The sequence below is a fragment of the Phaethon aethereus genome (assembly GCF_964289735.1).
Source record: "Phaethon aethereus genome assembly, chromosome: 6".
Taxonomy (NCBI): domain Eukaryota; kingdom Metazoa; phylum Chordata; class Aves; order Phaethontiformes; family Phaethontidae; genus Phaethon; species Phaethon aethereus.
Window position 1 is genome coordinate 5,095,163 of NC_138580.1, and position 27,676 is coordinate 5,122,838.

The following is a 27,676-nucleotide window of genomic DNA, read 5'->3' on the forward strand; positions in this document are numbered from 1 at the left end:
CAAACTGCTATTCAGGAACAGTTTCTTGCTCTGAGGATAGAAATATGCTAAAAGATACAATAAAGAGAAAACACAAGTAAAATACATTTCAGTGGTTATTCAGGGGCCAAGTGCTGTTGGAGAATAATCTTGCACTCAGACAGAAACATAAAACTGCCCTGTGCAGAGGATAGGTTGGTCTCCTGGGGTTTCCCTTCTTCTCAAGGAAACCTTGCCAGAACAAATCCTTTATGCCACCGGCTGACGGGTTTGGTCTACTCGTGCTGGGAAGTAGCCCAGGAACACTGCGTTTAATGGATGCTCCAGGACGGTGGTGAGCACACCGGCAAAACTACCCTGTACTTTCCAACTGCCTTCTTCAGGTCCTCGGGAAAGGGACTAAAGCATTCTTGGGAACTAAATACGTAAAAAATACCGCTTAAGCTAAATACGCCCTGGCGGAGCAAGTTGCTGAACAAAAATCTAATAATATGGAGGATTACAACGCATGTAGAGACGCGCAAGCTGCTAGAGGTTGTAACCAGTGGTTGTTAATACATATCTTGGCTGCACGGGCCTCATGTCTTCTGCCATCTTCGCTGGGCTCCTATAACCTACTAACTACGCCCCGCCAAAGTTAGTGATCCCAGCACGGGAGTCACCAGCTTTAGGAGGTGTGCGGGATTTTTTTTTCCTATTCTGCTGCAGTGTTTTCTTCCATTAGAAAATGAGATAGCATTAAATTGTTTTAAAAACTCATTTTTTCCTAGCTAGGTAAATATATTCACAATACAATGTATTTTTAAAACTCATTCCCTCTTTGCTTAACTCCTTAAAATAAGCAAACTCTCCTTTGTGTAAACCTACTACCAGAATACTGACTACCTTTTAAGCAGTATATGATTTAGAAGGTAATGAAATATCACTTTCTTTTTCCTTTTTTTTTTCCTAAATAGGTTTTAAAGTGCTTTTAGCTGCACTTTAGCTTTTAGATTAAGAGATAAAACTGATGAAAGGGACACAACCTTCTGTCACAGGACAGCATGGCATTTGGGAGGTGAGGTAGTTTAAAATACCATTTTTATCTTCATTTCTCTTCATCAGGATGACTGTATTTCTTTACTACATCACATAAGGTACTTTATCTTTGCCCATAAAGACATTTTCTTCCTTAAACACTGAATATTCTGCGGTATGAGACTCTGTGTGTATTTCTGCAATGACGTTATGCATAATCAAATCACAGCTATGGGCATTAAAGCCAAATTGAGTCTTGGTTTTAGGTCCTTTGGGGTGTCAAACTTTGGATACCTTTAAGAAACCTGATTTTCAGAGAGCAAAGGCTTAAAACGTCCTTCAAAACCATGTCTTCTTAAAACTGCACACCCAGCCTAACGGTCACTTCCGAAGTCTCCCTAGCGTACCCGGTCCTACCCCAGCAGAGCAGTCCCCCAAACCAAGAGCCCTACTCTGCACAGGGACCTTTTGTCACTGCTCTTACTTCAGATGATTTGTTCACTGGGGCTCAGAGCAACGAAACCCAGTAAATAATACATTGAACAAACAGAGAAGATAACAAAAGGAAATAGTTAAGGTACTATAATAATTTTAGCCATTCTTTTTTCAGGTCACTATAATCTGCCCAAAGATAACTAATTGTTCAAAGTAAACATTCCACTCCAACCACAAAAGGAATCCATTACACAAACATATAATTCACAGTCATTTTTAGTGGGTTGTAAACAGTTTGGAATGAGCATAAAATGGGACAAAAATCAAAGTGAGCATTTAGAAATGAAAAAGTGTTTGCTACAAAAGGTCAGTCCCTTTACTTGGCAAACTATGTAGAAAAGCCTGGGAAAATGTTGAACACACAAGCAGTAAGGGAATTTTAAAGCCAACAACCTCCCTGTTTCTTTAAACAGACATCGGAACCTATAACTGGATCCTGTCAAACAAACGACAGCAAAAAAACATAACAGCTGCTAAGAAGTAAAGTTGAAAGATAAAGTTTTCTAAGCTAAGAACCTTCTCAGAAGTGGACTAAAGGTCTTTCTTAAATCTTTAAGCAAGGTTATGGATCCCAGGGTGGCTTTTAGGCATTGAATCAAATATGTAATTTTGTGTATCATTCCTGTCAGAGCATCCTGTGCTCCAAGAAAAGCAACAGAAAACAATGTCTGCAATGTCCAGTTTAGAATGGTACCTGTAATCATCAGCCTTGCTGCCTGCAGTGCCATTTTTCAAGTCATTTAGGCTGATTTGAGAACACTAACTTGGATTTGGGAATGGAGGGAGAAAATGAAGGACATTTCAAAAGAGAGATGAAAGTTAAATTATATTTCCCTGGAGCATTAGTACTGTATTTCTTTACAAAACCTAAACTATACTGGATACTCTCAACAGGTTTCGGATACTGACTGCTCGGGGTGTTCATTTACTCTGTCATTAGACACACAGACAAATTATCATCCCCGGAAAAGAGGTTAGTATCGGACTGTTTTCACACGATAAAGCTCTACTATGAGAAGTACTGGATGGCATTTTGTTTAGGTACAATGCAGACTGGTATTTTTATTTTTTTCATGCGTTCTACTCATGCCTTTCACATATTTAAAAAAAAATTATATAAAAAACCAGCCAGGACTTTTAAAGGGTCATGGATAACAAAATAAATAGGAGACTCAAGAAATGGCTGGAAATAATATCTGGCCTAGAAACACCAAAAATCTTGCAATGGGCCCCACCCTTGGCAGGAGCGCACAGCATGTGAATTATAGTACACTGGGAGGATTGTCCCAGGCTTTCCTTGCTGCACTGCTCAGCTCAGGGTTGGGGTTGCCTATCAGAGACTTTCTGGGGAGAAGAAAGAGCGTGGAATACAGATTGAAAAAGGCAGGCCAACCGATAGCCTCAGAAAGGCCTGAGGTTCATCCAAAAGTAGATGTTGATGGCAAAGTAAAAGCCTCCACAGAAAAAACAGGGAATACACTGTTCCATCAAAAACTTTCCCTCCAAGTCCCTGAGAAAGCAGAAAGTGAAGAAACACTAGAAATGTTTGAGTAGCCACTGTATTTCTTCAATGTGATCATTGCACGGTACAGAATTATTCTCTTATCCTCACTGGATCACATCATATATGTGGGAGCTGTTTCCTATTTAGGAAACATTGCATTAGGTACCAAGGGTACAACGCTCTTTGCATAGTTACTATTGGCTTCAGTGGCACAGGTCTGTATAGCTAAATACTGGGGACAAGCTGTTAATCAAAAATTATGGATGAATAAATAAAACAGGAAGAATGAAGAAAAAAACTGAGCTTGATAAAAAAAAAAATGTATTAAATGTCACAACTGCCTTGCAAGTTTACAAGAACGGGCACATCTTTATTGACTCTCCTTATGAAAGTCCACTACCAGTTCTGTAAGATGGCTGAGTAAACGTAGAAAGACCTTCTCCTTCCTAGTCCTATTTCAATAACTAAAAACAACAGATGAGGCTGAAAAAATGGAATTCACTCTTGAACAAGTGAATCCTGGCCAGACAGATAAAAATGCATTATTGTGTGAGAATTTTTAGACCAGACCTTACAAAGCACCCTTGTCCTGAAATGGTGAATAAGCTAACAGTAGCCTAGGGGATAAATGACCAAAACCCGATCTAAGTTGCAGCAAAGTAATTTCAGAATAATTCCTTTGATTTCAATGTAGATATTCATTTAAAAATAAAAAACTAAACAGGAAACCCTGCCAAAAGTTAATGACACCCTCTACATTTTTAATCTGTGGGAGAATATTACTACAGTTGGATATTGTACGTAACCTCATCTACACAGGAAAATGTATTAATTAATATGGTTTATTCAGATCACTGCTAGACTTTCTTTCTGTGTACAGCGATAATGTTTTAAAAATCAGAAAAACAAATAGAAAATCAATAGGTAAATAATAATTAAAGCCATGAGCTTATAAATAAGAACACAACCATTCAGCAAAGTATGAATGTTTTCTAACACTTAGGGTTAGTCTCTTATGGTCTTTTTTCCTAATAATCCTTTATCTGAAATGAAGCACGCAAGTAACATTTTTGGTACAGTTACAGTATGTAGATGATATATTTTCTAAATAGGAAAAAAAGCTTTTCTACAACAGCCAATATGCCAGCTGTACTGAGTATCTAGGCCATCTTACTAAGACTATGAAAGTAAACATACAGTTTTCATTAAATGTGCCTTTCCCATAATTGGTACATAAGTATTTCCCATGACTCTGCAGTTGAGTATCTTGGCTGGAGGCATATCTGGCCATTAAGAGGAGGGCTTCAGATCTGTTGAGTCTCAGCCATGCCGGGAGACTTGGCACCTCCACATACTGCTTCCTAATACCAACCCCGGTATAAAATGTCATCAGAAGCTTGCATAAACATTGGACTTAGCTTCACATAAATTACTGCTGTCCTGAGATAGTTTATGCCAGAACTTAGTAAAAACAACACTTTGAGTAAATAGAATGTGAACAAATGCAAGCATCTTAATCCAAGAAAATAATAATAGAAAAAAACCCGTATATCAAATATAAACTCATAAATAGAGCGATAAAATGAAGTTTTATCTCACGTCATATGATTAGCTTTTATTTACATACCAGACTAACTAAAAGGGGTAGACTTCTCTAAGTCACAACAAGTTTGAAGGAAACGTGAGAACAATAATGCAAAACTCCGAAAGATGGACTCCTCTGAAGAAACAGTGATATTTTCCTTTTCTTCCATGAACATTTCTCTGATAATCACACAGACAATAAACATCTAATTACGTTTCTTGCATTTTTCTATTACAGTTAAACATTGCAGAGACCTCTGGCCTCACTTCTCCTGGAGGAGTGGTCAGATACCACAAAACATCTATGAAATATCTAGTGCATCTTTTGAAGAACCTGTGCGAAGATTGTAACCAGTCAATTAGACATGTTCTGCATGGCGTGGCATTTTTATAATCTAATCTCTGCCTTTCCTTTTCACGTCTGAATTTCTCTTCACAATTCCTCCTCTATTAATAGTCACTTCACACATTTCTCCCCTTTCTTTGTCTCTTTCTTTATCTAGCCTCCAGCCTTCCTCCAAAAAACCAATGCTACTATCTCCCCCTACTGAACGATCTCCACTTTGTTAGTCTCTGACTTCCTGCCAATCATTCTGGGAATAATAATATCCCAGTGCTCTCTTTGCTGTATAATTAAAGCATGAATTTCTCAGAGTTTGAAACTCCAGGGTAGTTTTATTGCACCTTTCACTATAAAACCAGGTAACAATGATGGAATTAAAATAGCTTTTTCCTTTGTGGTTAAAGGTCTAAGTATCTTTTTATTTTTCATTGGTTCTCTTGTTCTGAGACTCCAGTATATGGCAGTGACAATGGGTTCACCCAGCCTTATTCTGAAAATAAATTTTCTATCTTTTGCAAGATATATGTTTCCCCAGATCCCTGGAACAAGTTGTAAACTTGTAACAGATGGTGATGAAGCCTCACATTTTTATACAATACATTTTAAGATTCTGCATCTACAGCATGTACCTTCCAAAGAAAATGACCTTCAATGAGAGAAGACACACTCTGAAGAGAGGAAGGCAGGCAACGGTGTTAAGCACATCTTTTTATACCATGAAATCCTTCTTATTAAATTAATCAAAACTTTTAATGAGTATGAATACTCATTCCAATATTCTTACAATATTATGCCTTGTTAAAATAACTGTAAAAATTAGACACCTGCACATATTAAAAAAAAAATATGGTCACACTAGAACAACATTTATTTTGGTTAAATACAGTTCAGGATTTAGGAAAAAGTATTGGCATTATGCTCACTGGAGAGTTCAGAATGAAAGTTACTGACATTTTATTGACGTTTAGCATTTGCTTACCCAGAGAAAGACTAAAACAACAACATGTCAAAATATAAGGACTAATCAGCACGAATGGGTTCTATTAGTGTCTTATCATACAAAGAAAATGAAGATACAGAATGCGATGTAGTTCAGTTCATAACTATATTATAAATTGAACTGCCTGCCTACCCTGGCAATTCGAGCAGAGTTTTGATTACAAATAGGGAAAAAAAATTGTGTTAAATATTAAGGTACTTACCTCTTCTTTCAACAGCTTTTATACACAGTCTTACAAACTGAGGGACTGTAGATTTCTCGTGCTCACAAACCAAGTGCAAATGGGACCCAAAAATTTGATCTACATTTGGAAAAAAAGAGGAAAATATATTAAGGCATATTATTAGTAGTGGGATTTTTCTCTCTTCTGCGTTTGCATATTAATTAAAAATTCAAAAATGGAGAGCCAAAGTTGGAAGGAAATCCTTTCTGAGTCCTAGGGGTTGTTAACTTCTGTCACAGAACCAAACCTCTCACTACCTGCTGCCCGTAGGACTTGCATAGGTCCTCCAGGCTCAAGTCTCAGTTGCCATTTAGACATTGACCTCGACCTTTCTAATGCTTGGAGGTCTCTGGAGTTTGCTTGAACCTACTGCAAAAAAGTGAAAGCCATTTTAGAGATACAGCTCGATATCTTGTTGAATCCAAAATCTTGCATGATATTAACTGACAGTCCAGCCTTGAAACTCATATTGCCAGGTAGCGTGCCTCTTCCACGCACAGAGTTGCACTCTTGTCATAGAGCACCATAAGAATGCCAGGGCTTCGTTACTTTGCATTATTAGGACTTAGTACAATTTCATCTCATCTTTACAGGAGGGTATTTGTCATCACATGGCCTGTTTAAAAAATAGAAGGTACTAGATCTTGTTTGATGAGGATTGCGTATCTTACACCAATTTTAATTTATGATTTGTGTTCTTTCATTGATGAATAAGCATTTAACTAGATAATGCTATTTTAGTTTTTATGATTTTAAAATTTTGATCAACTTGGAATGTTGATCTTTATGTTGATTTGTATAAGCAGGTTGAACTCTTCAGATTACTAATTAGCTTCCTCTACCTCATTTCTACTCTGTATGCTTGAGAAATTATGAAGAGAGCAATCAGTAATGGGGATGTTGTCAGCTAGAATCAAAATGAATCAAACAGATGAGAGAAACTACTCAATAGGAGCCAGTTAAATGCTCAAACAATAGGAGTGTACTGTCATCATTTACCCGAAGAGACAGTCTTTGGGTATATAGCATTTCAACATAGTACTACAAGTTGGAAATTGGTGTAGAGGCTTTGAAAATTTTTGTGTAGATAACTGAAGGGTGCTAGCACAAGCCTGGGCTCTGAACATCAAACCCAACAAGCACGCTCACTTGCAGAACAGCAGGAGCTCCTGCTGTCCTCTACAGCTCCCATGGCACTGGATATTTCCTCCTGGATATCTTCCACCACAATCAGTTTTGAGTGCTTCGTCCTCCAAGCAGCGCACCTTTGTCTCACTAACAGGCAAAAAACCATTTGTTTGTTTTCTGCTTCGGAAAGCTTCGCTTTCCTATCATTAATCACTACTATTTCTTACTAAGATTAGATTTCAAGAGCAACTCATTGCCTTTTCCTTCCTAATACCCCAGAGTAGGGAACAATCAGGGAAACAAGGTGGGGTGCATGGGATGGTTTGGACTTCTTGATATGTATCTGGGAAGTTTATTCCAGCACCTCCCAATGCATGTGATCTGCATTCTGGTAGAGTACATCAAAGCCTGAATTTAAGTTAGTCAGAGTTTCGGATGCAGAAGGGATGGAGGACTGGGTTCACAGAACTACACCGAGGAAGGTTGTGTGCATGTGTGGCGCTAAGCATTAGCGAACAGTCTGTTACATGTTTTGGGGTTATGTTTCTGACAAAGCACAGTCTGGTTACATTTTCTTCATAAAACATTTATAGCTGCCTTCAGTGGTAATTATATATACAGAGATTTATGATTAAAATGTACTAGCACTTCCTCTTTTGACATCTTAATTGTTTTTTAAAATTTTAGCAGAGACCTGTCAAATTCTTTGCATAATATGGAATGGTGTCCAACATAAATTAAGTTAAAAAGAAGTAAAAATGAATCTTATTTAGTGGACAAAGACACTTGTAAACAATTTCAGAAGAAAAGCAGGCAAAGAACTGCACTGTGTTCGGATGACAATACATGAGGAACTGAAAGAAAATTAATGCATGGATGTTCAGCGTCTTGCCTATTATAACCACTTTATAACCAACTTCCAACACTAGTTTGCAGTTACTTTTTTAATCCCTAGTATGAATGGAGAATACTTGGTATTCCTGCGGGGAAATTCCGAAAAGGCTGGAAACTGTTTTGCAATTCTCACCTAGCCCATTACTTCTTTTCTGGGTGCAGGTTCTGTATCTTTAGCAAAATGTTTAACCTCATGTTATACATCTTTCAGTATATGAATATAGTCACATTCTGTAGCCTGCAGTTAAGCTTTGAAACATCTCATCTTTAGAAAACAGACATTCAGGATTTTTTTTGTCTTGAATGGAAGGGGCAGAAAATCAGCATTAGTAGTTGCTGGACATCAAAAGAGACTATGGTAAAATGACAACACAGAACTGCTTTGGAGTTTTTTTCCCCCTTCTAGAAATTCATGAGTATTTTTAAGTACATGATCTCGAGAGTCACCCAAATACTTGGAATTCTGGGTACTCCTGAAGCGCAAACTCCATGACTCTCTCTACTCCATTGATTTTTTTTCTGGATCTGTTTCTGTACATAGACATGGGAATGGCAGTAGTTACACTGCCATATTTACACTCTTAGAGGGCACAGGCATAGTTCAGGAAAACTCTGTTAAGATTCCTTTGTGCAGTATGTTGAAAACAAGGAATTATAGGAATGGCAAATTACTATTTTTTTAACTAGATTTATGTGTAACTCAGATTAAAATATTATTTTCTTAGTCCGTTATAGGTGTGTGTATATATTTTAAAATTAGTTTAAGGGGAAGCTATCCAGGACATTTTTTCAAAAAATAAGAACTTCTTCCAAAGGGATAAAAGAAGCAAAAAACTCTTTGTTTGATTTATTTGTGATAAGGCACTTCAAAACTTCATTTTTTATGACTTGGGGGAAGAAAAAATAAAAGATGTACACAACATTCCCAACCTCCTGTTATGACGGTTTATGTTTCCTATCCAACTTATTTAACTCAAATGCCTGGGAAATAGACACAATTACCACCTTATGGAATGCTACTTAACTTTAAATGCTCCCCTCTGAATAGATATCCACTTTATCTTCTCAGATTTATTCCAGTTTCTCAGGAATTTTTTCCTCTATAGGCTCCTGAAATGCTCTTGTTTCATCATTTAAAAATTTAAACTAACAATTGTTCAGAAATATCTTTTATTAGAACAAAGGCAATTCCCATACAGTGGATTCTGTTCACAAGAGCTTGTACAAAGGAGCTGCATACTATGCCCATATACAGCTTTAATCATTCACTCTTTCAGCTGTTATCAATTTAAAACCAATGAAACTCCCACACTGAGTCCATTTGAGCAGTCAATTTTAATATCTTGGGGCATCTGTAGTTATTCTGAATTGGCTGCAAAAGCAGAACTAACAAGTTAAGCTCTAACCATAAGTCTACATCAGGCTGGTAAACCATACATCAAACACAGACAGTTAGTCAATACTGTAGTATGAAAAACCAACAAGCATTTTTAAGAAGAGCAATATATTCATAATATGTTTGGTGGTATGGTTTACATTACACATCCCTGATATCTGTGCATTAAACTTTCTATTTAAGATGGTGGGGTGTGTGACAGCTTTGCACATGGATGTAAAATGAGAGACCAGAAGAGGAGAGAATGGACATTCGCAAGTTGTATAATATAAAATGATGATTACAGCTGCAATGAATTGCTCGTTCTGGTGAGCTTCAAGTTTTCCCTGAGCCTGACAGAGCTACTTTTTTCGAGTAGCTCTCGCAGGCTGCAGCAAAGCCACTAATTCTGAGCTGCAGAAATCTAGTCTATGGGAGACAATACTTCTGGAAAAGAAACAATTAAAACAAAATCACTAAAGCCACATCCTCACTGAGAATGTCATTGTTTAACCGGTTTTGGTGTCCATGGATAAGATGTGGCCACACTTGGAAGGAACTCATACTTCAGTGTTTTTTATTAAAAAAACAGGGAAGAGCATGGCTAATATTCCCATTTCTCAGGGAGAAGCTTAAATTCTGACATAAGAGGAGAAGGTGTAATTGTGTAATGCCAAAACATTAAATATGAAATATTTGATGAAATATGAAATATATCTAGGTAATCCAGTGCCTTCCAGGAGCTACATTTGGATTGGAACTGCTGGACCACTTTGTATCAACATCTAAGTTGTTTGTTTCAACATCTAAGTTGTTTGTTTTCTTTATATGTGTTTGAACGTTGGTAGGGAAAAGGGGAAAAGAGAAGGAAAAGGCAAAATAAGAGAGGAATGTCCAGAGAGAAGGCAGAACAGTAGGTACCATGGCACTGAATTTTTTGGAGGGGGAAGGGAGGTGGTTGGAAAGGGCCGTGTTCTGAAAGGTTGCTTCTAGCTGCTCAATCTGTAGAGTTGAAATATCAAGTCAGACACTAAAATAATGCTGATCCCAGGCTGGGGCTCCAAATAATGCAACAACGCTTTTACATTAAGTGGGCCAGGTCCTCAGCTTACTGAAGTCAGAGAGGTTGTCAATGGAGCTCCCCTGATTTATGCTAGCTGGGCATCTTGCCAGTCCTTTTAACTTGGAGATTTACTATATAGCGTTGATCTGTGGTGGTCATCAATTTAAAAAAAAAATTACATTTGTGAACAGTTACTATTAAGTGGCATATGAGCTACCAGATTTGTTTCACATTCTCAGGAAAAGTGAAAATAGAGTACTGCAGACACTGGTCTCTTTTAAGAAAGGATGGTTTTTTACTGGGGACAAGAGCTCGTTTGAATGCAAAGAGAGTGAGTCTGCTGTAGTCCTCAAAACAGATCTCCGAAAAAGAGATATTTTTAAATTATCTGAATTATTTCTGACCATCATGTCAAAGGAGAAAATCACTCTGTCCAGTGTTTGGTTATCCACAGGGTTGGAAAACGTACTTCCAAAAGTCCATGTAATGGTTAAGGAAAGAAAGAAATACCCTTGCAAGTCAAAGGAAATATTTCCTAACTTTCCCTAAGTTATTATGGACACCAGATCACTCGCTAAAGAAGAATTACAGAACATACCATAGGTAGGTCTTAATCTACTCTTTTGGACTTCTCATGAGTGTTACACTCTTTACATTGAACTACTCCAAGGTCCACAGGGACATATGAGACATTTTCCCTTGTCTGGAAATAAAATGGTTGGTGATCTCTGTGCTGCTATCTGCACAGCCACCAACATATGCTGAGCCCTGTTCCATAGGCTATCAAGCCAAATCACAGCTAGTTCCTTTCACTAGCAATTGAGTGGCTTTTATTTTCATCTTGAAACAGTTGTAACCATTCCAATTTTTATGCTGTTTTGGTTTTTGCCTTAATGTAACTTAAGAAATAAATTCAATGAAGTTCCTTCGGTGTCTAGGGTTTTTTTTGGGAAAAAAAACCCCTACCCCCAAAAAAACTAGTTTAATTTCTTGCCAGCGGCATTTTCCTCATTTCCCACAGTGTCATTTATATTAAGTTGTTACTCATGCTTTTTTACCATTTACTGAATAGTCTATTACCAACGCAACCACCATAGCTTTAAAATCACAGTTTCACAGAAACATTATTCTTTTTCTGGACTAGAAAGGCTCAGAAATCAGGAAGTTAGCAGGCCAATATCAAGTTGAAGGTTGGCAATTCATTTTGGGTAATATTAAATCATGACAAAGCTCAAACATAAAGATCAAAGTTCAATTATAGACTATAAAGTAGTTTTAAAAGAGAAGATTTATATATTATTTTTCTAGCATATTAGTGCAGATTCTGTAAATTCTGAGAATATTTCAATCCCGAGGAACTGAAGACCCCTGCCCTAGCATATAAATTTGAACACAGTTATTCCTGAAATAACACTGTTAAAATGGCAGACATGGAACATGCCTCTTAATATTTCTAGTGTGTGTGCGTGCACGGATATCCACGAACAGAAGTGTGCATATAGACACATGCATATTCCATAAAAATCCTGTATTACACATCAACTTAAAAATGATTAAAAATGCTTTTAGACCAAAGATGTTTTGCATAAGCATGAGTGAGATGGAAGGAGAAGGACTGACGATCTTCATTAGAGCTCTCGCTGGAGCATGAAAAGCCCCAGTCACCAGCCCATCGCAATGAATGGAGCCAATGTGCTGTTCCTATTCTGGCTTCTTTTATGCAAAGGACTAAAAAGCAAATGGGACAGCGATGACAAAAATAACTTTTTGTCATGTAAAGCATCGGCGCGTCTTCATTTTCAAATCAACATCCAACTAACATTTACATGTTGGTCTGCCACATTCCCTTGTCTGATTATTATCCTCCTACTTCTTACTCTTTTCATTTGTTAACTGCCTATTTTATTTTCTACATGGGTATTTGTTACATCCTAAGAAACAAAGTTTCGTTAAGAGTTAAATGACAATCACATAATTTCTAGATTTTCTGATAACAGTGTTGGCAGAACAAAGTACCCCAGGAGATCAAACTGCTATTTAATTTTGAAGTCTGTATTCCCAAATTTGGTTAATGCGGAGAAATGCATCGAGTCTTCTGGCCAAGTGTGTACACATCAGTGACTAACAAAGCACAGAACTGTGTTTAAGTGAACTTACCACCTTAAAATGTATTTACTCATGACTATAATTTACGTGTTAAATTTATTGGAGTTTTGGTTCCAATGTGACATACAATGTAAAAAATCAATATAGATTTGAGAGCTTTATAGTGCCCCTGGCAAATATGAATAGCACTTGATGAAAAGTGAAGGTTTTCACAGCACCTACAGTGCCACTGCATTGGAGTAATTAACACCACACGCCTCACAGATATTTATATCAATTCTTCACTAGCACACAGAACAGCTCTTTGTCAGAAATTCGGTACCGAGATATCCTGCAAGGCTTTAGACACACTTTTATTACGAGCCCCTATTTTAAGGGATTTACAATTCTGACAGAAGTATTTCCCTGTGGGATAAAAGTTAGTATGCGTGTTCTCAGAGCTGGAGGAATTTTTTCTTGTAAAAATTGGTTAACATTTTTTCCCTTAAGAAATGAGCAAATAAATAGTTTTGAGAGGTTTCTGCAACCCTTTAAGTCACCTTTAGAAAAATAAATAGATGCATCTTGTAATGCAAAATTTGGCAAGCTTTTGATATTTAATCTGGATGGTTGCATTTTGTGATATAAAATATTCTAATGTGAGCCTAAAAATTAACATTTAAAAGTGGGCTCTGTATAAGCACTGCAACTGCATTTTCATAACATTTTAACAGATTAAGGGATAAACTCTGGTGAAGACAATGAAGGAACCTTATCAAATGAGCATTTCACATAGACTTACCGTAGATTGGAATTAAGCCGTGTTAACGAAGCCTGCCTCATTTGCATGGCCAAAACCTAATCCTAATGAAACTTCATGGTCGATAACTAACATGTTTTCTTCATGGTAACATTGGTTTGGTAATAAAACTGTGCTGGGTACCGATTCTGAATTACTATGTCACAGATCATGCATCTTCGTTATCCAGGGAAGAATACCTACCTATCCCAGGTAGAACCAAACTATATTTATGAATCAAGAGCTTAATGCAACTGTAGCCAAAACCAAATTCATCTGGCTTTCCTAGAGAGATATATTAGAGGGTGGATTTGAGTTATGCTAATGAATCTGGATTTGTTAGCAGGGATCACATCTGATCCCTATGTAACACCGCAGGAGATTCATCAGCCACACTTTATTAAACTAACTCCCCCCCTTAAATCCAGAAATTAAAAGGCTATAAATTACTACTCTATTACTGTAATAACTGAAACAAACTAATATGATGCATTCAAATCCCACCCTCAACCCACAGAGTACTTCAAAGAGGCAAAAGCCTCCAATGTATTGAAATCAGATACTATGAACGTGTAAGGACAGACCCTGAAAGTTTGGTGTGCGAATTTACGTATAAGTAAATATACATATTTACGTATGACTTTTTTTTAAAGTTTCTGTAGCAGTTAGAAGCAGAAGCCCATCACTAAGGCACATAATGATTTCATACAATGAAGACTTCCTTACAGTTAAGCAACATTGCACTGAACATTTCTGCATGTATCTAAAACATAAGAACTTAATTCATAAAATCTCCTCCTTCTCTTCAGACATGGGCCCAGCTGGGGTTTAACTCTTGTGGCTGCTTTAGCTTTTGCTGGCTGGGGTCAATCTCTTGGCTCAGGACGGACAAGTTTAATACACACTAGCAAAACCCTTGCCATTTTTGACACACCACTGGAAAACACACTCCAGAGATTGACAGGGGCTGCTGGCAAAATGCCTCTTTCTAGTCAATTTGCATGTGCAGTTGTGGGTTTCACACATAATAATTTGGGAGTGTGTAAATTTTTAAAGCATTATTCCAGACAATATTTGAAAACATGGCTTTGCTTGATTATTAGTGGTCAGAAAGCTACTGCCTTCAAGTTAACTACCAGCTTCTTAGCAAAACACTTACTCCTTGGATAAACTAACAAACACATTTTATCAAAGAAACAATTTTTTAAGGATATGTGAAAGTGATGGCTGACCAACTTAGCAAGAAACTGGAGTAGGAAAAAGTCACAGATCGAAAGCATTTATTATTCACTGGCACGTATTTTAAATTTTTAAAAATATATTTTGTTGGCAAGTTAGAAAAATAATGAGAGAAGACAGCAGAAACTATTCCAGCCTACCCTAGAAAACATATTAGTCAGCACAGCATCTGAAGTTCCTATTTCAGATTCTAAAATATAAATATTCTTTTCTTCAAAAGAAATGGGGTTGTGCAGCATGTTGATTTGCAATGATGTGCGTGCTGACTGTCTGTGTTAAGTGGAGGGATTTCTACCACATGCACACCAAAGCAGAAGATTTGAAGCAGTAGTCAAGTAGCACAGAGATAGATGTAACCATACGTCGATTTTTTCTTTACAGTTCAGCAGTATAAATTTTGTGAGATACAGCAACAAAACCATATCTAAGGAGTATTTGTCCCACACACTTATTCATTTAACTGAGAATGAAAAAGATTAATTTGTGAATTTTTACTTTTTACTCCAAAAAAATTATGTAAGACCAAACACACCTTTAATAAGTCCCTTTTCTTGCAGTGTTTTCAAGGAGGGTCTTCGGGAGATGAACTTCTTTAATCTGCTTTTAACTCTGTTTCTGTCATTTGTGTCAGAGGCACTGTAGTTCAGTCTGAAAACTAAAGGAAATCACAAGAAAAAGCTTCAGTGAAACGATATTTTTGAACTAATAGTAGTCTGCTCAAACATCCTTTGAAAATAATGGCCATAGCCACTCCAGTAAAATCATGCGGTAGGTCAGCAGTGTAGCTGGTTGGATAGTACAAAACATCTGATTAATACTTCTGTGAGCAAACACGATGAGTTCACTCTGCTGGTTATTCACGGACTTGTATTATTTATTGCCTGTAAGTATTTGGATGGTGACCAGTTTACTCATGAAATGTTCACGTACCCCACAAGTTTCACATGGATGATTTTTCAACTAAAACTCTGGACTCAAAGCGTGCTACGCACTATTAGCTATATACTACTTGTTATGAGCAGGGATGGATGGCTACACCACTAGTGAAGGTCTGAATTCTCTTGCCAAGATGGATTAAGCGTTATATATATACTTAATGCAGTTACAGAAAACATGGCTATATGCCATGAAATGTGTGCAAGATGCATTAATTTATGGAAAGAAAAGTATTCCTGTCCTAATGATTATATTTTATTATATGAAGGCATTTACCAAACAGAGAAACATTTTGAGCTCAATTTATTCCTGCTCTGTGTCAAAAAGACATAGAACCCAGCTGCACAAAATCCCCTGGAGGAAGTTTCAAAGGCATACATTTAACTTCTTCTCTGCTGAGGTGCTTACAGGGCACCATCATAGCTATCGGAATAGGCAGTATTAGTAGGAAGGAGAAACTCAACACTGAAAGCTGGATGCTCCAGAAGCAGCACTAATGCCATGGGAAGACCTTCTCCAAAGTTTTCCCCGAACAAGAAGATTTGTAAATTTTCATAACAAATCACCTGAGCCTCACCACCCTTGAAAAACCCTTATTCTGTGTCCTGGGCTCTCTCACCCTGCCCATTCCCCCAGACGCTGAGCAGGGAAATGAGGCAGCCAGAGCGGTACAGCCTTCCCCGGCAAGGACCTCCGGCTGCGGGAGGGGTGGCTTCTGCTTTCTGAGGAAAGAATAGCTTTCCATCTTCTCTTGAAAAGAAATAAATAAATCCACCAAAACAGAGTGTTCTCCACAAGCTGAACTTGCAGGAATTGGTCCCTTGTCCCTTTGAGAGGATTTCTAAATCGTACCCTGGATAGTTTAGCTGCGGTTACAGAGATGCTCCCTGACCTCCCCTTCCAGACTGATTCTCCCCTGCAATGCAGTGATCTTCATATAGGGAAACCAGGGGAAGAGAGACAGAGCAAAAAGAAAACTATTGTCAATATTATTGGGCTATTTTGTAGCAAGAAGTTTTGCATACGTTATAAACAGCACGAGAATATTTAAAGGTGGACAATTATGAAACAATGGCAAGCGAAAAAAACTGGTTAAGCAACAGTAACAACCCTGGAATATTGTGGTTTACATTACAAATCTGATTTTAACAGCCAAACTTATAAAATGGTTTACGCTTTGCTGTTGTCAAGGGAGAAAAACTTGCCAAATTGTTCATTTTAAGTAAATAGAACATAGCCAATTAAGGAAAGCAATATTTAAACACATGCCTATGATGATCAGAGCATAGTTTGCTTCTGATTTCACTACTGATTTTAACAGAAGAGTTCTCCATTTTCCCACAGCACTAAAATGACCCCACACATACTTCCACAAACTAGTAATCGCATAGGACAAATAAAAGGACACTTTACTGGAAAATACACAGCTTGGTACGATAATCCATCACTTATGAAAAATAGAATTCACATTTTTTAATGGTAGCATTCTTGAAGTAATGTATCACAGAATATAAAGATTAGCATTCAATTGATGGCTGGTGCTTTTTTAACATTATAGTGGAGGACTTTTTGTTCAAAATTGAGCAATCCTTGGCAGGGACAAGCTAAAATTCCAAGTCACTTGGCTGTGCTATAAAAAGAACAACAAATGGATGTTTCTAATTCTGCATCTTAATGGTACTTTGAAACAGTGAAGTGAATTGTATTTAGTTTGGGGACTCTCTTGTTGCTTAGGGTCATTTTGTCCACAGCGATTCATATTTAGGTTTGCTTTTTCCTGTCTTACAGTGAGGCTTCCCCAGCACAAATGATGCAGGAGTGAAAGCATCTCTGAAGTCATGTAAGATGCCTGCCACGTTTCCCATTCTGCAGGCTCTGAAGTGTTTCATGCCCACTTAAACTACCTCTTTTGCTCTAAGTAAACACCAGATTTGTTAAGATATTTTAACTGACGTGAACATGGTTATACCGTGAATGGTGGGACAGGGGACTTGAGAGCAGGGTAAAGATCCCTCTGTGTAGAAAGATGCATTAACCCAGCTAGAAGTTTTAAACCTGAAACAGCAATTATGGTGTTAAAACTACATCTAGAGGTAGGAACAATTATTGTCATGGATACTTTTGTATGTTCTATGTTGAACTGTACAGAGCCCAACTAAAAACAACAGCAAAGTTAATTTTGATGAATTTCTTACTTTATTCTATTAAACATGTGTGAGTCACCAGAGGGAAACTCCAAGCCTCCCAGAAATTCAAGGGTTTAGATAGCATGTTCTAATACCAAGCTTAGCCAGAAATGTTGGGTTCTTATTTAGAAGTATTCCTTCTCTTGCCAAACCATTCTTCTCGCGATATCCCCACATTAAAATGACTTTGCTATTAGATTTGGAAATACCAAGAAGACCAAATGTTACTTCCAAGAGAAAAAAAAAAAGTAGTTATAAAACTCAAAAACCACAATAAATATTTTTTGGAGTACCTTCCTTTTTAAATTTCAGGTTCTGGATTTGACCAGAAGAATCCTCCATGAAAAAGATCTGTCAAACTTCAAAGAATATAAAAAAGTGGAAAGCAGTTCCATACAGAAGTAAAATAGGAGACTCAAGGATCTAACTATAAAATAATAGGAAATAAAAACTACTGCTTGTTCTACTGTACGTTCCCTTGCAAAAACTTCATAGGTGTGCCATTTGATTCACTTTACTGAATAAACTCATATATGCAATTTCTGAAGATACTTACACTGACATTTCTACACAAATGCTTCAAAACCAACACAGAAAGAAGGATAATTCCCCTCCCCTTGCACAGACTCTTCAGTTACGTATTTCTTGTATTGCACTAAGAGCTTCTGAGACGGAAAAAGGAAACACATGCTTGGTCTTGTTGTGCCAGGGCCTTTTACAGTACGCGCAGAGCGGAACCCAACAGAGGTCAATATGATGCTAAATTTCTTCTGCTTGTGCAAGTGGCTGCATGGACACTTCAATCCAGCAGCAAAGACATAACCTGAACACCGGCTGACTTTCACGTTTGGCTGGAATGTGGGACCCTCAGATATAGAAAAGCATATTTGGCCACTTTATTAGGTCTCTATTTATTCCCCACCTCTCCCACAGGTGGGGAAGGTATTAATGGATGCATGAAAAAAAAATTGCAAGATCTTTTCCTCAGATAACTTGTTCTAGAATTAAGCTGTATTCAATCACAACAGCTTATCGCGTTAGGGAAGTGTAGTACAGATTGTGTACAAAAGAAAATGTAATAAGCACAACATTAGGCATAAAAGAAAGAATACATCTTTGGCCCTTAATGTTGGATAGCACCGTAATAACATCAGCCAAATTAGGAAGGATAACGACAGACTAAATTCTCTGCAAAAAAATTGCACCAAGAAAAAACCGACCTGTCTTTTTTTGGGTCTATATACATCCTCTGAATACTCATTCGGTGCCACAACTCTAGCCTTAATATTCCTAGCAACATATAAAAACCAAGAAGTATGCAAAACCACAAAATAAAATTTGTACAAGAGCTTTTACACAAGAAGACAGGTGGAAGGAAAGAATTGATACATTACCTCCAAATCACACCATTCTGCAGAAATAGTACCATCAGAGTCAATGGAAGTTCTGAGATTTACAGATGAAGAATTACTTGCTATAAATTAATGCACTGAATTGTATATATGATGCAATGAGAGCAAACATATTATAATTTAAGCAGGAATAAGCAGTAGATAACATATTTACAAGGTAAATTTACAAAAGCCTTTCTCCAGGGTTTTGTTATGGCCACAACTAAAAGGACCAGGCAAGGCTCTAACCTTTTCAGGGCAAGGATCAACATTTTTATGTGACTACTTTCTGTGAATTTAGTAGAGAAACTAAACCACAAGTCATGTACCTAGACAATATATTTCTAGCAGACTGTTTTCCTGGGTATGATGTCCTGGGCAGAGCCTCAATGATTCAGAAAGTAAAATGTTTTAATATGTTCTAAACAGCCCCATATTTTATTGGCAAGATTTTGTAACTCCATATAACATGATTTCACATTCCTTTCAATGACTTTTATTTCACTCCTAATTTACAAAACGTTTATACATAATCCCAAGGGCTTACCTGTGATTAATTCCTGCCAGGTACAGCATATCTGAACACTTCTAGTGTGTTGAAAGCATTGGTTTTTGAAGAACTATCCATTAATGACTTTCTGAACTGTGACAATGAATATTGACAGTGCTTGTCAGACTAAAGCACTATTGATTGTCTCACATCATGTGTATAGCAAAACTAATTTCTTCCAAGTACCTCTTCCTAACTGAAATACATTATTATGGTGCCTATCTGTTTATTATAACACCCAAAATTATCGTATGTAATTCATTTGGATGGAAAGGGCTCAGACAGAACGAAGAGCAGCAGATAGAGTGGATAAGGCATTAAGAGATTCAAATAGCTTTACATTAGTACCTTCTCTTCCATTAGCACCTTCTCTTCCATTAGCCTTGTTCTGCAGGAGGAAAACCCACAACTAGTCTGGATCGTGTGATTCTTTTTTTAATACTCTTGAGGACTTCAAAATTTCAGGAGTTCTTAGATTTGGAGTATTCCAAATTTCTAAGAATTTCAAAAATCTTAGAAATGGAGTGTAGTGATAACACCCATTAGCTGAGATTTAGTGATTCTTCTCCCGAGGAATACTAAAAGTGACAAACTTGACCATTCAAAATACAGAATACACTGATCAAAAACCTAGCTGCAACTTTCTGAAAATACATACGAACAGATCCATGGACTTAACTGTGATCTCTGATGTCTTAAACTAGCAATTTTCTTAAGTGCTTTACAGACTCATATCCAGAGTCCTCAGCAGCATCTTGCAGGACTAAATCCAAGCTGAGATGGCAAAAGGGGAGGTAGAAGTGGGTGTCTATGACTTCGGATAATGAAAGTGCCAGTTGAACAGCAGAACTATTGCATATGTGTGAAAATATTAATTTAAAGGAATTAATTGGTTAATTAATTAATTTCAAGCAATGGGAATGCTTAATTGCTGAGTGTCTCATCTCCTGAACAAATATATCTTAACATGCAGAGGCGTACGACTATGTCTACATTCCAGGAGACACTGTCATTTAAGAACGTCTAATGACTCATGACTTTAAGTTTTGTCCTATTTCATTGGAACTCAGGATCCTTTCAGATTTTTTTGGCCTGCGGTGGATGTGAAACTACCGCTAGTTCTTTAAGGAAGGAGCAACACTTATTATTGCCTGTATAAATGGTCAGGTTTTCAACCAGCACCAAGGTTTTGAGAGTGACAAAATCAGGTCCCTGCCTCCTTCCTTTCCTTTGTGATGCCCTGAGATGGAGTCAATAAAGTCTGTTCACTAAGGATAAAGAATTCACTTCACCTACTTTATTGAGCTAAAGACTTTTGTCAGTCATCCTATTTTATCCCTTAGAGAAATCCCTGGGCAGGTCTCATGAGTTATCCCCACGCTACAATTACGACACCTTTTTGCACAAAAGCAAAATGAGAGACGGAAACGGTCTGCTTAAAGGCATCACACAACTGACTGGTGGAGAAAATGCAGGAATCGGGCGTTACCCCTAATCCCTGTTTACGATAAGCTTCAAAACCACAGGTTTTATGACTACTAGACCCAAGAACTGCAGCATCAGGTAACAAAATGGGTATCACTGGCCGGGAGATGCTAGGAAGATTTTGTTTGCATGGGCACCAAAGGACCTGAAGTCAGTCAGGTTTACGGTCTTAAAACAGTTATTTGCCACAGCAAGCAAGTATGTCTGCCTTTATAAATGTTTATGAAGCAAGCTTAGAAATAAACAATAGGAAAAAGAAAACAGTGATTATATAGCACAAATAATTTTTCTGTAATATGACAGCCTAACAACTTAAGTGCTTAGTAGTGTCATTACACTTTGTAAAATTTGTGTTCATTAGCAGTAAAGATTCAATAAAATGACTATATAATTCATATTTCGCATCATGCTCTGATGCATGTAACTTTAAAAAAATTTTGTCCCCCACTAATAATAAATGGAAATAAATGAAGAGTGTGTTAAATATCACCACACACATTGTGAAACAAACTGGCACTCCCCACACAGCTTTTCTTAATGGTATTTGTACCATAAATATTTAGAAAAGTTAAAGCAATGTTTCTGAGTGCGCATTGGTTTTATAAAGGAAGATCATACCAAACTAACCTGATATCTTTCTTTAATAAAATAAATGGGTTTTTTTAGAAAAGGAAAATGAAATAAACTAAATCTATCCGGACCTCAGTTGTGTATTTGATATGGTGCCAAATGGGAAATTATTAGTTAAACTAGAGAAGATGGAGACAACTAAAACAATAACTGTGAAATGACTAAATAAGGTATTAAAACGAGCTTTGCGGAAAGGAGAACTACTGTATTGAAGGAAAGTTACCAGCGCAAATCCTTAAATATTCCTGGAACTGATCTTTGTGTTTTCATTAATGACTTCAACAGAAAAAGTAGGAGCATCCAAAAAATACTTGTTGGTGACTCAAGATTGGGAAGCATCATCAGTTTAGACAAGAATCAGTTTAGACAAGAATCAGGATATCAGAGAAAACCTTAGTGACTTTGAGACTGGAAGCTGGAGAAACCAGATTAGAGCTCATCCTACCCAATGCAGGGCCAGAGAAGAATTAATACAAAATATTTCACTCTTATGAGTGTGCAACCTTGGGCACTCCTGTGTGTGAGATGGGAATTCATGTCAGGAAAGGTGCAGGCAGCGGCCCCGAGAAGCGCCAGGAGAACGGGCTGCTGAGCTTTCGAAAGCAGACGGGGAGCTTGGCATGTTTGGCCAGCTAGAAAATGGCTGAGAAAGGCTGTGATTGTTCTCTACGAATTTGCTGGTGGGGGTGGGAAAAGGAGCAGGAGACGAGCAGAGGACAGCAGGGAGGGAGAAGAGCTGTTTAAACTGAAGAACAATGTTGGCACAAGAATAAATGAGTATAAACTAGCCATAATACGAAGTTCTAAAACACCCTTTCAAAGAAGTCATGGTGGCAAATAAAAACTAAAAGAATTTAGGATGAAGCTTAATAAATTTACGAAACGGGACACAGAACATGGTACCTTGTGACAGGAGGGACTGGACTAGATCACCCAGGACACGCCAAGCCTTTCTTTCCACAATTTCTTTGGTATTGTCACAATATTAGAAATGCCATTATACACATTTAACTTGAATATAAAAACCACAACTCCAGAAATCAATGAGTTCGTTCTATTCATACAGTATGACCAGTTTAGGTTCATCTAATGTAAAACATGTGGGACTTGGATGAAATCTGCTGCAGTACACAGAGTCAGACTATTCAGGCTCTAGGAGGAGAGTACAGCGGGCTTGGGAAGGGAAAACTGGACCCTCCGAGTCCACGTCAGGGATGAGGACTCTTGACACAGCCTCTGCAAAAAGCTGCCGTCTTTAATCCCCGCTGCGCCGGGAGGGCAGTTTTGTATGGGCACGGGCCACCGAGGGCTCATTGGCCCTCGAGCCTCCTTCAATAGCCGCTTTCTGTAAACCTGCGGGTGCGGAGTGACCCAGCTACAGATGGGTACGGGCAGAAGTCAGGAGTGCGACGGAGGTGCTTTTGGCATTTGGTGTGCTTCTGCCCTTTAGAAAGGCTTGCTAAAATTCCCAGGAAAATACTCAATGACTTGGACGGTCTAACATACAGGAGCTGAAGAGTGGCCCTGCCCTTCACCACCTGCGTGGCTCAGTGCTGCCTGTTCCAGTGTTTTCAGCCATACAGTTTCATCCCACTCATACGAAATATGGTAGTCACAGAGGAAAAAAAAGGCAGTATTTGAGTTAATGACTTCTGAAGTTGAGGTATATCATACAAAAAGAAAACAAACATGCAAGTAAAGCTTGAGGAAGACAGAGAAAGGAACTGAAGACTACCTCCAGATCGAGCTGAACAAGTAGTATACAACAAGTATGCATTCAGGATTGTTTCGAATACGGAGTCCTGTTTGGTTTTGTCTGTTGTGGCATATATGTCAATAACTTTCAAGTCTTTAAGCTTACCTCCTGACTGAGTTAATCTAAAAAAACCCTTTACAACCTCTTGCAAATGATATGACTAGTCATCACTTATATTGAACTGCTCAGACAAAAGGACAAGAAAATTACATGGTTCCTTTTTCTACCAGGAGCACCAGATAGACTGTTAAGCTGAAAGAAAGCCCATATAAATGGCTGGGTACTGCTGGCCACGTGTGAAATTTTGACTTCAAAACCTACACATAATTCTGCCTTATGCATTGGAAAACAAACTAATTAGCTGTAAAGAACAAGGGGGATTTGGCATTGCTGTATTTATATCACCCTTTTTAAGAGTCACACAAATGATTCATTTATTTAAATTTACACATGCACTCGGATACCTTGTTGAATCTTTCATTCAAGTCCAATCTTATGGGACCTTTCCAGAAAGAATATCATACCACAGAATTTTCTTTTATTGAGACTCTTATCAATTATATTTTGTATTTCTAAAATTAAAAAGTAAATTATGTTAAAATTTCATTATATTTCCATTGCACTCAGCCTCCAATTATATTCATAACCTTATATTTTTTACCCATTGTGAACTTTCAATGCTTCTCATAAAATTAATTTCTAGTGCATAAATTATGAAAACCAACATGTTAAAATTGTTTATTTCCAATGACAAACAGTAGTGACATTCATCTGTATATTTGTTGTTTCAAACCACAAGTTCCAGTATACTTTTCTCTTCTAATATGGTCAGTTTAGCACTTTCCAGTGAATGTAGATGTGATATTTTATGAAGGAGAAAGGCACACCCATTATCTTTAAAGTAATCAAAAAATATCTAGCCATAAATCTGAAATCCATTTGCTGTACTCTGTTTATATGTCGACTTTATGAAATTATCTCTACCTCAATTAAATCATTAGAGTAAGTATAACTGAACAAAAGATCACCCACAAGCTCATTTTTAAAAAGAGTTAAGTCAACAGATTTAAGAATCCTTTTTACTTCTTACCTTCTGTGAAAGTTCTGGTAACAATCTCCAACATCTATATTCACATAAATGTAAACCTTAGGCAAAGTGACCTTTATTGCCATCAACTTCATTTTATGTCTCTATAGAAATTATTTCTACTTGTTAAAACATAATTGATTTTCAAACGTTTCAGCAGTTACAGCCCGTTGCTTACAAGGTAGTGTCAGGATTGCTGTGTGAGGACACAGGAAAGACTTCCACTAAAGGTGCTTTATGATCTGTATAAAATAAACATAAAAACATGAAGCAAACCAAATGGGGGCTATAGCTTTTGCGTGAGCCCGCCCTACGGAGGCTGCTAGTGGGAGAAGGTGCCTTGTGAGATACGCCATGGGTCAGCTTCTTTCTTGGGCTGGGACGGTGTAATTACAGGAGGAAAAGGAAATCAGAACGAAGCTGCTGGTATATTTAACCATGTATTATGTTGTAATATTTTATGTTGTATATTGGACTGCTTACCTGAAAGCTCTGAGGCCAGCATGTTTCTTAAGTAAGGTGTGGGTGTTTTTAGCACTGACTTTATCAGAACTTGGTCTTCCAATAAAGATCAGGTCCTACAGTTCAGTTGTGTAACAACAGGTAGAAACTATACGTTACCCTCTCTCCCTGATGCTACCAAGCACAGCTTTGGCTAAGGTGACAGGTGGTCTGGGAACATCTCGTCTGGCTTTCTGCAGCACCCAGCCACTCTCCCTACAATGTGCTGGTAGCTTCTTCTCATCATGAGGGCAAGCACTGGGTTGGCACAGTTAAGACATGAGTCCAAAGAGGACACGCAGATATGGTCAGCTAAAGGCACGAGTAGCTGGGAGCCCAGAAATGAGCGTGTCCTACGCTGCTAGTGCAACGGCTTTGCTGCAGCAGGTAGCTGGGGCCCCAAGTCCACCAGCCACTTGTGTAGGGTTTTGGAGGGGGAGACCTCCAGAGACACTGCAGGGCATGCGGTGACATTTAGTACTTCATCCAGTTTCCAGCGCAGCTGCGCTGGAACAAGCTGCCTGAGCAGGCAAATTACTATATATCACAATCTTTTCCTGAAATAAAATCAGGTCAGTCATCACAGCAACTTTGAGACACTTCAATCAGCTACATGTGGGGTTTGCATGGGTGCACTGACCCTATGTTTGACCAGCCGTGGTTAAAACTCAGACAAAATGTTAAAAAGATACAATAGAAGACTGTTTTAGCTTTAAAATTAATGTTCCAGCTGACAAACTGCACAGGGACTTAACCTACTTTAGAACATATTTAATAGCATAATTTAGTCTCTAAAAAGAAAAGCAAAATAACTAATGATGGACAAATTTAGAGGTCAAATCTAGTTCAGATAAACATTCAAAAGTTCAGATGTTTAACCAAACCTTATCTTGTCCATGAAAAACCTCAACCGAAGAGCTCTATCAAATATAAGCAAAGCACAGAAGACTGTGGAAACTTTTTCTTACAGAAGGAAAACTATTATCAGGAACCAACACCTTATTGCAGCACCCACGTGTTAAGCAGTTAAGCATCAAAGCAAAAGAAAAACATTTTCAGAAAACTGCTTCATGGAAGTAGTAATATTTGGATGAAATCCAATACAGAGAAAAGAAAATAATATTAAGGGGAAAGATAATATAAGTGCAATTAGACTATCAACCAATAAAACTTAATCTACGCTTGATAGTTGGAACCTTCCAAGCTTAGAGAGAGTAAGGAAACTGGAGATCAGAGGACTCTTATCTTTTGAAGTCTTGCTGTCCAGATCCTGGGCACCATTATCTAGCTGAGTATTTTAAAGACATTATGAATATTTGGTGACAGAGTTAGAAGGCTTTGTTATTATGAATGACCTGCAACTTGAACAGGGACAGCTACAGATGAATTTCAAGTAAATAACTGTTTGGAAAAGGTGAATTCTGCTAACTTAGTTTTATGGACTAAAACCCGCAAAATAAAAGATGTGTTTTCAAAGAACGTTTTCATTGTGGGTTATTAATATCCAAAAGTATAACAAAATATAATTTTGTATAATATACAAAAGTATAATATCCAAAAGTATATATACAAAATATAATATAATATAATAAAAGAATGCTCTCCATCCTAGCATTCACGAATAGCAAATGATTTTTAAAAAGTGTACCAGATGAGATGAGACCACTGCTGTGTCCTGCCTGGCACTGTTTCTCATGCAGAACAAAATGTCTGCTACAGTACCCCATACGAAAGCAAAATTCAGAAAAACAATGCAGCAAACCAATGGCACGCTTCAGGATCCGCTCAGTTTCTTTCCCTTTCCCCATGTCACCATCTTGATTCCTCTCTTCCTAAGCCTGTCCCTCACCTTTTCTTCTGTCTCCATCCATCAAGCCACTCGGGCAATTAACTGAAAAATTTACTTTTCTCATAACTGAACCCCAAATGCAAACTATCGGATACCTCAAATCTGAAACCTAGCAAAAGATTTTTTAAGCAAGATTAAACTTTCAGTTCAGAAATTACTGATGTGTAACTTACATTAAGAGCAAAGTTGCAACAATAAAAGTATCCCACTGTTTGCAATTGTGCCTTAATATCAGTACTACCCCTGATCCATCACATGATCTTCGGATAATGTTGTACAACAATTCAGCAATTACAGTATTTTTATTATTTCTTCATCAGTTTTTAGTGCTACCTTTTGATTTTCATTCAAACACGTCAACTGAAATACCTTCATATGAAGAAAGGAAGGGAGGAACATTACAGCACAGTAAAATAATCATCTTTCATTTTACCTAGACAAGAAAGATACTATATGGGTGTTTTCACACAAAAATATATATAAAGCTTATTTTTGCAGGAACAGAACTTCTTAACTTCTTGGAAACCATAGCAATGAGACAAAGACTTTGATTTAAATGAATGTATCTACATCTCTT

General features: G+C 37.6%; 1 protein-coding gene across 1 annotated transcript in view; it reads right to left on the bottom strand.

Annotated features, from left to right (window-relative positions):
- ARHGAP15 (Rho GTPase activating protein 15) overlaps window positions 1–27,676 on the bottom strand; it is a gene marked incomplete at its 3' end in the record, with an annotated part of 312,226 nt that overhangs the window by 120,726 nt on the left and 163,824 nt on the right. Inside the window, exons 8-9 of the mRNA XM_082001330.1 lie at window positions 15,261–15,383; window positions 6,125–6,223 (exon numbers count right to left, since the gene is read on the bottom strand). Of these exons, the coding sequence (XP_081857456.1) occupies window positions 6,125–6,223; window positions 15,261–15,383 (222 nt within the window). The remainder of the gene's footprint in view (window positions 1–6,124; window positions 6,224–15,260; window positions 15,384–27,676) is intronic.